Genomic DNA, 14,995 nt, shown 5'->3' with positions numbered 1-14,995 from the left:
CCACCTAATTGGTGATCAATTGTTCAAGTTCCTGACCCAAGAAACTGTTGAATTTCACCTCTTCCAACTTCAACGTCATCTTGATTTTTGATAATCTTGCCTATCAATCCTGCGATCTCTGTGACCATGTGTCTCTGGCCATTTGTTGTTGATGGAGGCGTTGAAAGGTTACAAAGTGCATTTGAAAACCTGATCTGGAGTTTTTCCTTAAAATCTGATTACGTCATCCCATACTTAATGTAATTCGCGATCACAATACGTAGCTAGTTACAGAGAGCCAGAATAGGTAGGGTTGGAACTCCACCTAGGTAGGGTTTGAACTCCACCTAGGTAGGGTTGTAACTCCACCTAGGTAGGGTTGGAACCCCACCGTCATAGAATAGGTAGGGTTGTAACTCCACCGTCTGCAGCACGCTTATCGGGGGATTCGCGAACAGTTCAAAGTTGATTTTGTGTCATGAGTTTTGAATATGAGTTTCGAATATGAGTTTCGAATAAGTGCATCAGTTTCGAATAACTGTCATGAGATTCGAATATGAGATTCGAATAGTTGTATTACTTTAAGTAGTTAAGCTGGAAAGCCCACGAAGAATTCAGAGTACACAGAAACTACACCTAACACCATTTCCATCATATCTACGCAAATGTATAATATCAAGTCCCGAGAGAAGAACTTAGTAACGTAGTGTTGTGTATTCGAGATTTGAGTTGAAAAACCACCGAGTGGCTTCCTATACTTTTGTAAAGCTGTTCTGTAAGATTATGAGCCTTCTTCTCTACTGCCACTTGCTTGAAGTATCAAACGAACTTTGGCGATCTTTGACTTCCAATATATCCAGCATCCATTTCAAAGCAATTGTCAGAAGACAGCATGTTACTTCATTTCTCATTTGAATCTTCCTATTTAGCAGCAGTATAAGTAATATCAGTGGCCAATAAAAAACCACAAATTTTTAGTTTTCAATTAAAATCAGTATTGAAAGGTATGACATATTCTGGAAATTGAATTTTCAAATCAAACAACATTTAACCCTTAAAATTCTTCTCATTCTGCTTCACGTGAAGATTTCAAATCACTGGAGAAAACAAAAACAATAACATATACCATATACCTTCAAAGAATCAGAACATAAGGTGATTTTTGATTAAAACAAGCTTTTCCGTGATCATGTAAAGTCATATGAAGAATAAGAATGGATTGAATACATCAATGTGCCACTAAATATCAGCTATGGAAGGATTGGATGTTGAAAGATTTTTAAACCATAACCCTTAAGTACCAGCATTTGGGAAGAATTCAGAAAATGGGAAGACTTTTCTTTAAAGTATGCACAGGATTTGGGAAGAATTCAGGAAATGGGAAGCATCATATAAGAACCAGAAGTTCGGAAGATCTCAGGAAATGGGAAGAGTTTGCTTAAGTATATTGTTCAGGGACCAGGAGTTGGGAAGATTTCAGGAAATTGAAAGAACAGGAAAACCCGCGAATTACCAATACACAAAACAATGTATAGTACACAAACACAAGCACTAAACACCATCTTCACGACAAACACACCAGTTCGTGATTTCAAGTTCCCATATTGAAAATTAGTATTGTAATGCTGGGTCTGCAAATCGAACGGTGCTACTCACTAACGCTATACACTTATGTGTTCAACATTACGCTCGTTTTTGCGGAAATTCCGTAATGGCTCCATCAGTAAACTCGCTACAACATCCCTGAGAGTCAGTACGCCTGCTCAAGCTTGTTCTCCTTCGAATGAGACTATACGTTCCTCACCATCTCCCATGGTTGCTGAGCTATTTCAAAAACGCTAAAATACAGGTTTTGAAATGCATTTGAAAAGCTGATCTTAGGTTTTCTGATAAAATCCGCGAACTGTCCATAGTACACAGAAACTACACCAAACACCATTTTCAACATAGCTACGCCAGATTCGAATATCAACTCTCGAGAGAAAAAATTTGTATTGTAATGTTGGGCCTGGCAATCGAATGGTACCATTCACTAGCTCCATATCATTAATGCCCCGATTTGGCGTCAAAAGTCGCGGGAAATCCTCAATAGTTCCACCAGTAAACTCGCTACAGCCATGCTGAGAATCAGTATACCTGTACAAAATTGTTCTCCTTAATATGACCCCATATTCTCTTCAACCGCTTGTCTCGTTGTTGAGCTATTCCAAAAAAACCCAAAACACAGATTTCAAAATGCATTTGAAAACCTGATCTGGAGTTTTTCCTTAAAATCTGATTACGTAAGATTCGCGAAACCTCGGAATTTAGATTGTCACGTGCTTACGACTAAATGTGGTTATTTATTCAGTCTATTACTTTAGAAATTACATCTCTCGTTGGGTACTGTTGATTGCTCCTTTGAAGGTTGTCTCTTTGATTTTTAGGACTGCTAATGCAGTCGTACTGTTTGACAAAAGCTTTTATCTGGTTGGTTTTAGGTTGATTGATTAAGCGAATTCCGACTTTTCAAGAATAATTTTCCCTGTCGCGATCTAGGATGATGAAAATGCCTTATAAATTGGTATCGTTACTTGTATTCGACTTAATGGATCAACCATATGTTGTGCTTTGGAACATTCATAGGTTATAAGCATAATATTTTATCAAGGGATATATTGAATGTCGGCTTGGATTTCATTTATTAAAGGGAAATTGCTGTCATTATTGTACCTCATGAAATTATGAATTCTTGCTCATATCAATGGAAATTCATCAATTTTAGTATCCAATACAGTCATTGCAAAACCTAATTGAAATTCAATTTATATATGCAAGAAGATAATTAATCTGATTACCATAGACCATATGTGCTGTTCATGCTGGTAAATTAGTTCAGGCCCTGATCCACCATTAATTGATACATTTGTTAAATTGGTTATTGATCAAGTCATGCGTTGCTTGGGGTACATTTGTGATTTATATTTTTTTACCATCAGGTTTCAATGGGTATATGCTGAAGGGTATGTTGATCCAGTATTAGGGTTGCATTTGGTTGGTGCTTTTTGTTATGGTATTTAACAAAAACTCCCGACTAAATTACATCAGGTGCTCTTGCTATTCATTATTGTATTAGTGGGAATGCTGTGAACCAGGGGAATTTGGAATACAATTATTACAATTTTGATATTATTAGTTCTATACAAGTGGAATTTTACATCGTTTACCAAGTTGATTTATTTGTTCTATTGCTTTAGGTCGATCACCAGAGCCAACCACCACCTACACCTCAATGTATCTGGACTACCGAAGACATTGATATTAACAGTACTTCAGATTTTCTTTCTTCAGTTACCAGAGAAGTCTCGCTATCACCATCATCATCATCATCAGGTGACTCAAATGCTTATGAACAAATTAATATAATATTTTATCCTGAAATAGTCGTAGTACCAGTCGAGTAATTCATTGGAGATTATATGAATATTATCTTGCAGCTAAAATTAACCGGCCATATATTGATTTAAATAAACTAGACGTAAAATATTAAAGGTACGATCTGTAAACTTTTAAATATATTTTATATTACGTTTTATTGTAAATTAATTATATAGAAATTATATATTATTTTCACTTCCATGTATTTATATATATATATATTAATGTTTTGATTGAAAAATGACAACAAATTAAATAATATTACAAGCTCCAGATCCATCATTAACCTAACAGGTACAAAAATTTACTGTAATAATATTCTTAAAGCTTCTTGATTGTTCTTATCATATTCTGAAACAACTTTCAATGTACCATTCCTAGAACCTGGTATTAAAACGTTATAATATGAGATTGCATGAATTGATATGCCCCAGTATATGGTAGTACTTCGAGTACATTGTAGATCTCTTTTTGAGCATCACTTTAATACTGTATGTGTAATTGTTACTTTTTTTAGCCAATAACCACAATGATATATTACCATTATCAAACTCTGTAACAAAAATTGAATCATTAATAATAGAAACACAATCCATAGTACTTTTCTAATGAAAAAATTTCATCATATGTATCCATAAAATCACTTAAATCATCTTTATTCGTCTTAATCTTCTTCTTTTTACCATTTCACAACCTCTAGATGTTGATTTGATTTAATCATCTGAATTTTTCCAAAGCATTGTAAGTTCTGACTTTTAAATCAATATATGAAGCATATAATTGTTCAAGTTCTAACCCAAAACATCCACCACGACGATCAGGGGTATCTAAAGCTCTTAATGGAGCTAATGATTATATTTAGTCCAAATCCATTAATCTTTCAGATTTACCACCTATAACGACATACTTCCCATTGTTCTTTGGTTCATTTGAATTTTGTTTAATTCTTCGTGGTACTTTCCTTTTAAAATCTTTGATATATCCAATTTGATTAGCTTCATATCTTTAAAAACTGTGTATTCATTTGGGAATCGTATTGAAATACCAGTTAGATTGCTCTATTGATCCTCATTTTGTTATTGTTGGCTTGATATCAGATAGTAACAACTTATCAGTGATGAATCTGCAGATATGGTGGCCTTTTGTTTCATCAACATCTTTATTATCATCTCCTGTAAATTCTTAAGCATCATTTTATGGAAAGTCACACTAAAAGTCTGATCATAATACACAGGATTGATATGAATCTATTGACGATTCATCGTGTAATCACATTTCTTATTTTTAAGTTTGATGGAGCTACGTAGAATAAAAATTGTCAGCGGCTAATTAATTTGTGTATAAAAAGACCAAGATTTCCCACTAAATTTTTTTGCCACTTTTTTTTTGTTTCTGTTTCTGATAAATTTGAGATCGAAATTTTATTAAGGTTCCTGCTTCTATATTTATGGCCTTTCGTATTGAATCTTATATTGTTTCTGAAGAATTCTTTTCTTTTTGCTGATCAGTACAGCGGAGGTTTTATTTGAGGCTCGTTGATAAAAATTTCTTGTATTTGGGTAAAGAAAACTTGGAACCATAGTTGAAATGCTAGTTATAAACAAGGCTTCACATGGGATTCATAGATTCAATAAACACAAACATCACAATGAATTTGAAACTGAATTTGATTCTAATTCAATTCAATTGTTGATTTCAATTGATTTGATTTATATTTATAATTTTGTAGTACTGATAAAACTTCACACCAAGTAAATTATTTGCCACGTACTGCTATCATGGTTGTTATGCTCAAATTAAGAAACATTATTACACGCATTAATGAAAGATGCACCTTATGCACCAATGAATTATGGAAAGGATTAAACGATTGAGCTTGAATTTTATATTCACCTTTCAGTCTCAAAGATCTCACCACTTCAACTGAATTGACTAATTATCAAGATTATGAGACGTATGTCAAGCTGGATTGAAGTTTTAATCAAAGGTAGAAGCTTAATAGGAAATGGAGCTTCATATTGAGAAGCAGTTACATCTACAATTAATTCAAAATAAAGGTTGCAGAAAGTAAATATAGTTTAAGAAGTTGGTATGTTCAAATTAGCTTACAATGAATCAAACAGATCAAGTAAGTTTGAAGGGATTGAAGTAAGGGATCTAGAATGGATATTAAACAAGATGTAGTCATCATCCTACGATTTTACATATAGAGTATTTAGTCTACTGTATTTACATATTATATCGTCGATTGTCAAATTTCAAACCCAGAGGAAAAAAAATAGAATCATGATATAATTTTGTTGGTCAGATTTCTTTTTACACTTCTAGTACCACTGGATCCAGTTCTTCCTCTTATTATTAGTTGCTTAAGACTTTTATTTTGGATCTGATGATTGAATTATCTAATGCTGTTCAGTCTTCTGTAAAGGTATTGGGATATACTGATGCACATATATTTTGACATGATCCTTTACCCCACATCATGCTTTTAAACCTGATTCCTGAATTAATCAGTATCCCAAAAAATACCTTCAATATACGTATTAATGATCTCCTTTGTTTAGCTCCTGTTTATTGAAATTATTTATATAAAATTAATATATGAAGCTATATAGAAATTAGTAAGCTGTATTATATTAACATGGAATATGTTATATATATAGTGATTGATATTCAAATTCAAATTTAATTAATACAGATCACATTTTGATTGTTCTTTAGCTAATATAATTATCATGATATTTAACTGTACTTTGATGTTTTGACTTAAATTGATATTGTAATTGTGAAGAGAATAGATTAATATTGTAATGTAATATGAGATGAGCCCAAATTGAAGTTCTGTTACTTTGATTATCTTAGTACGTCACAGCTATGTGGTTGATTAAGTGGATATTTATCGACTTATTAATTGAAAATTTGTAGTTTCTTGTTTCAATTAAAGTTAATTTAAATTTCAATGCGGGTTATCCACAGCGGCTATTAATTTCATGTATAAAAAGACCAAGATTTCCCACTTTAATAAATACGTCGTTTAATTTGAATTTCTAATTTGGGTTGAATTTCATATTAAAAATACTCCATACATATTCATGAGCTTGTATGGATCTTAATTATATTTGATGATTGAGTATCCTGCATATATCTCGGTTTTTGCTTTTCATGGTCCAGCTTATATAGATGTTACTGAACATCTATGATATAATTCGTTGGTCCAAATTACTATTTGGGTAAAAAGAACTTGGAACCATAGTTGAACTGTCTACAATTACAAACTTCACATGGTATTCATACATTCAATAAACACAAACATCACAATCAGTTGATATTGATCTGAATGATCGATTCAATAAATATATGTTGATGTAAATCTAGTGATTTTGTTTATTCATCATTTAAGTTTTGTAGAGTAAAACTTCGCAACGTCGACATTAATTAAAATTAGATTTGCCACTGCTATCAGGGTTGTGAGGCCATTATTAAAGAAACTTCATTATACATGCTTAAGGTGTACTGTCAACAAGGAGCTATGGAATGGATTAGGCTTTCGGGGAATTTTATATTCATCTTTCAGTCTTAAAGATCTTACTACTGATTTGATATAACGTCTAATTATCAAGATTATGAGAAGTATGTGAATCTGGATTGAAGTTTTAATCAAATTTGGTATAAACTTAAAAAGAAATAGCTCCTTATATAGAGAAGGTAATCATTATTTTAAGATGTTACATAGAGTATTTAGTTTACTGTCTATACATTTTATATCAATTGTAAAATTTCAACACCAAAGGAAAACAACTAGAATCATGATATAATTAACTGTTGGTCAGCTAACCTATCAACTCCAGCTTCATTGGTGCTAAATACACTTGATCTTTTTCTTCAACTAGAACTTCCTATTACACTTTTAGTTTCACTCGATCCTCTAGTTCTTCTTGTTAACATAGTTGTTTGAGACTTCCACTTGTAATGCAATAATTGAAATCTAATCCAATGCTGTTCAGTCTTCTGTATATAAAGGTATTGACACATGTTGACACATTGAAATATCCTTTACCCCACATATTGTTCTCCTTATATACTTGAACCTCAGTATCGGCCAAAGATTTGAAATTGATCTTGATACTGGTAGTATTACAATTTGTGTAATGATAATTAGAGAATGAGTTAATATTGTAATACATGAGATGAATTACCCATTGAAGTTCTGATACTTTCACTATCTTAGTACGTCACAGGCAGTTGAATTGATATTTATATATATCTTATTATAAGTTGAAATTAATTCGTTAATAATTTCTTGTTTTGAAATATCGTATATTTGACTTTTCAAATATATATACGCGGGTTATCGACAGCGGCTAAAATTATTTTGCGTATATATATAAAAAGACCAAGATTTCCGGCCACTTTTAAAATATAATTTGAATTTTCGCTTTTCTTTAATGATTAAGTGATTTTAAAATTTTTTGCTGCTTCTTTAAGGTTATTAAAGCAGCTTTTACATATTTCTTTATATTAATACTGGTTGGTTTAATTATGTAGCTTTGGGTTTGATTATTTATATCAGTTGAGTTAAGAGAACTTGGAACCATAGTTGACTGTTTACAATTAACAAACTTCACATGGATTTCATATAGATTCAATAAATTACACAAACATCACAATGATTTTGAATCTGATTTTGATTCTAATTTAATTCAATTGTTGATATTATATTTTTAATTAGATATTCATTTTGTAGTTGACAAAACTCCTTAAATTGATCCCCTCCCCTGTAAAAAGAAGATACTAGTAGTATACTAGTGCTCTTCAACATAATTAACTTCAACGCAAAACAATCTTGATAGAATATACAGAGTACTAATAACAATTGCAAGATATAGAAATGTGGATGATAGATTATCAACAACTCTTAAAATCCATAAGTACTGATCAACAAAATTGATAACTATTAACTAATTTAGACGTATGAATTATTTGGTACTGAACAACTGAACAGCTAATACAAAACTGGTGCACGCCACACATTTATGTTGAGGTGCACCTACCATCTCAAAATTCAAAAAGCTCTGATTTCTACAAATTACTTGAAAGAAGATTGAAGTGTATTAAGAAGTGGTGGTTGGATTGATGAAGTGGGAACATACTCAGCTTCTATATGGAAGGAGATTGGTTAGCTATATTATGTATGTGGTTTTACAAGATTATTTGGAATCAAGTTTCCATCATACCTCGTTAATTCTTGCATCTTGAATCTGGAAATATTCCCAAATTGGGTTTTGTACAATAATGCTCTCATTGAATCTTTCAAATGGGAAATGTCATATTATACTTTAAGTTACAATCAAAATTTCAATAATGAATAATGTACTCATGAATCAAGTGCAGAAAATATTCAATTTGAATAAAAAATTCTTATAAATTCAAGTTTGAATCCATTTAATTTGTTTACTCTTACCATTCACTTTTAAATCAACATCATCAAGCTATCGTTAAATTATACTACAATTAGAATTATAACTACAATGATTGAAACAAGAAGTAAAACTAAAGCTGCTAGAGCTGCTAAAGCTATCAACACCAAAAACAAATCAACTGAACAAGTCCATAAGAATACTACAATCAAAGTTCTTAAAGCACGTGAAAAGATCTTTTTAAAACTTAAGAAGAATGATACAAATTCATCAGGATTAGAATATCTTGGATCAGTTCAAAGACAAAGAATCCTTTTAAGGTTTAAAAATCCAAATTATCATCAAATTGCTGCTAATGGTGATTGTTTATCAAATGCTACTGCTGGAAAATTGAAAACTTTATGAATACATATATGCTATTCCATTAAACAAAATCATTTAAATACAAGACCTTAAATACTTAGATTTGATGATTTATAAAGATATTAGATACAATCCAGTGCTACATGGCTGTTCAACTACTGATGCTGATTTGAAGAACCTTACAAGAATCAAAAATATCTCAGCTTTTTGAGGCTGATGAGTATAACAATTGTTCTCCACAAATACCGCACATGGTCAAACACGCTGATTATCAACACCTTTTTACTATATAGACTTGGACATTAAGAGATTAACTAGAATAAACCTTATGAATTATTGTTACTTCTTTGTAGATATCTGTAGGTCTTGACTCTTCATATTACTGCCCTAATAAGGAAATTATCAAGATTAGAAGCCCTACGCGATGATAACATTTTCTGCTGTAATCACAAAAACATCCACAATAGTAAGAAGACAGCCGCCAGGAACAACGAAAAACAGTAAATTAAGCTGGGATACTTCATCCTAGGGGAAACCAGTCTTGAAAATCATGATGAAGTACTCAGTTAATTATAAAACTTACTCATTAATAGCTTTTCAAAGAGGTTCAATTACTCACACTTGACTTTTTGTGATTATTATGTGATTTGTGCCACAATTCTAGTATAGGTGTACATGAAAAAATTTTAACCTTCAACTCAAACAAACACAATTGGAGCCTAACTGGTTGGTGCCTTGGACCCTCAGCAACCAACATAAACAGATTGCCACACTGAAGATCAAATCGACGTTGAGATATGTGTCGGTATTAGTACTTAAGCTTGAACGTTTGCACAATATGTTTATTTATTGTTTATTGTTTATCCAGAGTTTACTTTCAAATATAATCGGACTCCAAATATCAAAATGTCCACTGATGTTGAATCAAATAAAGAGAAGAATGATTTATTAATCCAAAAAGTTGAATCATTAAATTCAAATCAAGCTCATGTTGATGAAAAAGATGCTGATGCTACTTTAAAATTCTTGGAACAATATGGTGATAAAGTAACTGAAGATATTACACCAACAATAGAGAAAAAAATTAGAAGAAAATTATACATTTGGTTAGTACCATTATTGATGACTATAAATACAATGTTATTCTTGGATAAATCTGTCTTATCTTATGGTATTTTATTAGGACTTTTCGAATCAACAGGTATAAGTCATAAACAATATAATGATTTAAATTCAATTTTTTATGCTGGTTATTTTTTTGGTCAAATTCCATTACATTTTTTTTTACAAAAATTTAATTTTGCTAAATTTGTTTCATTAATTTTATTTTCTTGGGCTATATTAATTTTTCTTACTGCTACTGCAAATAATTATGGTGGATTAATTGTATTAAGATTTCTTTTGGGGTTTTTTGAAAGTATTGTTATACCAGCTATTGAAATTACATTATTACAGTTTTTTACTCCAAAGGAACGTGCAAGTATAAATCCATTATTTTGGATTAGTTCTCAAGGTCCAACTGAAATTCTTGGTGGGTTTATTTCATATGGTTTATTACATTTGAAAAATCCAGTCACACCACCATGGAAATTATTTATGGTTATTGTTGGTGGTTTAACATTATTAAATGCAACTTGGTCTTTTTTCATATATCCAAGTAATCCATCAGATGCTAAATTTTTAACTATTGAAGAAAGAGTTCATTTAATTAGAAAAATTCAACATGCTACACATTCATCAATTGAACAGAAGACAATAAAGAAACATCAAATTATTGAAACTATTAAAGATCCATTAACTTGGTTATTTACTTCTTTTGGTCTTTTAAGTATGATTCATAATAATATTATGTTTCAAGCAAATATCTTATATGAAGCTATTGGTGTGGAAAGATTAGGTATAACTCTTATAGGTGTTGTTGGTGGTTGTTTCGGTTCTGTTTATTTATTATCTGGTGTTTTCTTAATTCGTTTCTTAAAAGAAGGTCAATTAATTGCAATTTTATATGCTGGTATTCCAGCTCTTGCAGCTTCTTTAGGGATGGTTTTGATACCATGGGATAAATCAATTCCATTGATTGCAATGTTATTATTAACTCGTACTTTCGCTTTGGCATTTATTGTTGTTGTTGGATGGTCAACTTCATCAGCTTCAGGTTATACTAAGAAATTTTATAGAAATATCTTTTTCATGTTTGGTTATTGTGTTGCAAATGTTATTTCACCACAAATTTGGACAGAAGGTAAAGGAAATGAATCACCAAGATATTATACTGCATGGAGTATTCAAATTGTTATTTCATTCTTCATACCACTTGTTATTGCAGTTATAATTCATGTTATTTTGAAAAAACGTAATAATGAAAGATTGAAATATATTGAAGAAAATCCTGATGCTCAATATGGTCAGGTTGTTGTTACTGATCCTAATACAGGTGAACAAGTTATTGAAAAAGTTGAAATTGCTAATTTGGATTTAACAGATTTAGAAAATAAGACTTTTATATATCCATTATAGATCATAGTGTATATTATTTATTGATAAATTACTAGCATTATTTAGTATATAAATTTGTAATATATAACGGAATTCAACGGACCTGATAAGCTACACCGGCTAAATCAGGATTATGAATCTTGCCACAACTGACGTAGGCGGGATAATCGAGATAAGTATACATATTACATACATACTACCATGAAAGTTGAGCCGATAATCCTATCCGATAATGAAATACGACATGTATGTAATATGTAATATGTCAATCCACAGTTATCATGCCTCACTTTATTGGGTTAATGAAGCTTTCAAGATAAACATAACCAACCACAGTTTAAGATCGAATATGATACATTCAAAAGATGTGTATTAATTGACTGTTGATTTTCGTATAAATAAGCTTCAATCTCTTGGTATTTTGGACCGTGGTACTTATTATCAAAACTAAATCTCAACTTGATCTCAAATTAGGAACCTAGTTAATCAATCTCATTTGTACAAAATGTCAGATCTTGAATCTAATAAAGAAAAACTCCATATTACATTGGAAAAAATTGATACTTTAAATTCCAATAAAGCTCATGTTAACGGTTCGGAAGCTGATACAACTTTGAAATTCATTAACCAACATGCACATCTTGTAACCACTCCATTAACACCAGAAAGTGAACAACGTATAAGATGGAAGTTATTCATTTGGTTAGTTCCTTTATTAATGTTGATTAATACTATATTATTCTTGGATAAGAGTGCCCTATCATATGGTGTATTATTAGGTTTATTCCAAGATGTTAATATCACAACTGATCAATATAATAATTTGAATTCAATTTTTTATACAGGTTATCTTTTGGGACAAATTCCAATGCATTTTATATTACAACGTTTAAATTTTGGGAAATTTATATCAATAACTTTATTTATTTGGTGTATTTTAACATTTTTAACTGTATTAGCTTCAAATTATGGTGGGCTAATTGTTTTGAGGTTTTTATTAGGTTTTTTTGAAAGTATTGTTTTACCAGCTTTGGAGATCACTTTATTACAATTTTTCAATGCTAAGGAACGTGCCATGATTAATCCAATTTTTTGGACAACTTGTGTTGGACCATCAGTTTGGATTGGTGGGTTTATATCATATGGTTTATTACATTTGGAAAGTTCAATTTCAAATTGGAAAATTTTCTTAATAATCATTGGTGGATTAACTTTATTAACTTCAATATTATCATGGTTTATTTATCCAAGTAATCCAGCTGAAGCAAAGTTTTTAACAATTGAAGAACGTGTTCTTTTGATTAATAAAATTCAAAACCAATCAAATTCATCTATAGAACAGAAAAAAGTTAAACCTTATCAAATTAAAGAATGTTTTAAAGATCCTATAAGTTGGTTATTTTTGGCATTTGCATTAACATCAATGATTATGAATAATATAATGTTTCAAGCAAATATTTTATATGAATCATTAGGTGTTTCAAATTTAGGTTCAACTTTAGTTAATGTAGCAGGTGGTGGATTTGCCACGTTATACCTCATTGGTGGTGTTATATTCATTTATAAAGTTAAAAATTCCACAGCTTGGATTATCTTAATTGGTGCAATTCCTGGTTTAGCAGGTTCAATTGGTATGGTTACAATTCCTTATGATAAAAAATTAGCTCTTGTTGCATGTTTGGTTCTTGCAGGTAATACATTTGCATTATCATTTATAGCAGCAGTTGGATGGTCAACTTCAACAGCTTCAGGGTATACCAAGAAATTTTATAGAAATATAATGTTTATGTTTGGATATTGTATTGCAAATATTATATCACCACAAATTTGGAAAGGAAATCAAGCACCAAGATATTATCCTGCATGGGGGATTCAAATTGTTATAAGTTTTTTCATACCTGTTGTTATTGGATTTATTATTCATATTATTTTGCAAAAAAGAAATCAAGAAAGATTGAAGTTTATTAAAGAAAATCCTGATTCAAAATTTGGTCAAGTTATTATTAATGATTTAGAAACTGGTGAAGAGATTATTGAAAAAGTTGAGATTGCAAATTTGGATTTAACTGATTTGGAAAATAAAACATTTATCTATCCATTATGAATATATAATATTGAGTGTTTTCACTTGGATTTTAATACATTTGTGTGTAATATCTGTAGTTCCTTAAATCGTATTTGTATAAGACTATTTTATCAAAAAACCATTGACCTTGAAAACATGGTTAGGAGTTTGTACAATTTTGAGCCCAGTTGACTGAGTATTTCATCGAATGAAATGAGCTTAATTAGTCACACGGCTAATTTTAATCAGATAGTATCATCACAAAGAACTAACTCTAAGATAATAACGGTTAGAATTATCCCCAATAAGTCATAACCAAACAACCAACCGCTTTCCATAAAAAAGATCTAAATTCAAAAGAAACTTAACCATAAAAAAAACAGCTCATAAACCATTATTTCAAAAAGGGCGTAAATTGAATCAGCAAGTCATGGTTCAAAAGGTATTCGCATTGTACTAGACGATCTAGTGACTATTCACTGTTCAGTATCCGTACGGACTTTTATCTTGCTCATGTAATAAAAAGAAATCATGGTTGCAACATTCAAGTACTTCAAAGTTCAAACGGAAACTGCAATTTCCAACGTAGAAGTTGTAGAAACTTGAAAGAAGCGCAGAACTTATAGATCCCCTTATAAAAAACCTTCTTTAAATTGTAGCGGGAATTTCCTTTTGTAAAAACAATTGAAAAGAGAACTAGTCTTGCAAATGAAACAATTAATCATGTTTAAGTCTTCCCTGACAAGATATAATGAGCATATAGTCCATAAAATCCAGAATTAAAGACTAATATGACAATATATGGCAATATTGTGAACAAAAAAGAATCATTTTTAAGAAGAAATGTCGAATATAAGTGAGTTTTAACGTCATCTTTTCTTTAATTGTTGATCATAAGTCATAAAAGTTAGAGCACAGCAGCACAGCAGCACAGTATAGGGAATCAAATGAGTCTCATGGGTCAATTTCAATCCATAAAACAACCTTTGTGGTACTTGTATATGATGAGATCAACCATATTCCTTCGTAAACAAAGCTGTCAATGAATACGATCAACATGGATCACAGAATCACAAATCATATATCCTATATTACCCCTGTAATAATCAAAGAGCTAATATGAGCTAAAGCCTAAAACCAACTCTTTAAGCCCTAATTTAGTTGTAATTACCATTATATCAACATGATAGATTAAGCGGCCAGTCAAATTATGTACCCTTAGGGTTACCAATTAAATCCATTCCAGAGTCATGAGACC

The 14,995-nt window shown here is 30.9% G+C and overlaps 3 protein-coding genes across 3 annotated transcripts; all 3 read left to right on the top strand.

Annotated features, from left to right (window-relative positions):
• Positions 1–8,924: 8,924 nt before the first annotated feature.
• BN7_2955 (uncharacterized protein) lies at positions 8,925–9,218 on the top strand (the record flags this gene model as incomplete). Its single annotated transcript, XM_011276514.1, has 1 exon — positions 8,925–9,218. The coding sequence occupies one exon, from the start codon at positions 8,925–8,927 to the stop codon at positions 9,216–9,218; it is 294 nt and encodes a 97-aa protein (XP_011274816.1).
• An 864-nt stretch (positions 9,219–10,082) lies between these two features.
• BN7_2954 (putative transporter) lies at positions 10,083–11,693 on the top strand (the record flags this gene model as incomplete). The annotated part of the gene is made up of 1 exon (XM_011276513.1): positions 10,083–11,693. One exon carries the CDS (start codon positions 10,083–10,085, stop codon positions 11,691–11,693), a length of 1,611 nt encoding a protein of 536 aa, XP_011274815.1.
• Positions 11,694–12,177: 484 nt separating this feature from the next.
• On the top strand, positions 12,178–13,776 carry BN7_2953 (putative transporter; the record flags this gene model as incomplete). Its single annotated transcript, XM_011276512.1, has 1 exon — positions 12,178–13,776. One exon carries the CDS (start codon positions 12,178–12,180, stop codon positions 13,774–13,776), a length of 1,599 nt encoding a protein of 532 aa, XP_011274814.1.
• Positions 13,777–14,995: the final 1,219 nt, after the last annotated feature.

Source organism: Wickerhamomyces ciferrii, contig 00076 (genome assembly GCF_000313485.1).
Source record: "Wickerhamomyces ciferrii WGS project CAIF00000000 data, strain NRRL Y-1031 F-60-10, contig 00076, whole genome shotgun sequence".
In the NCBI taxonomy this organism is placed as follows: Eukaryota; Fungi; Ascomycota; class Saccharomycetes; order Phaffomycetales; family Wickerhamomycetaceae; genus Hansenula; species Hansenula ciferrii.
Note: the sequence above shows the minus strand (reverse complement) of the source record. Positions and strands in the feature narration are given on the sequence as shown.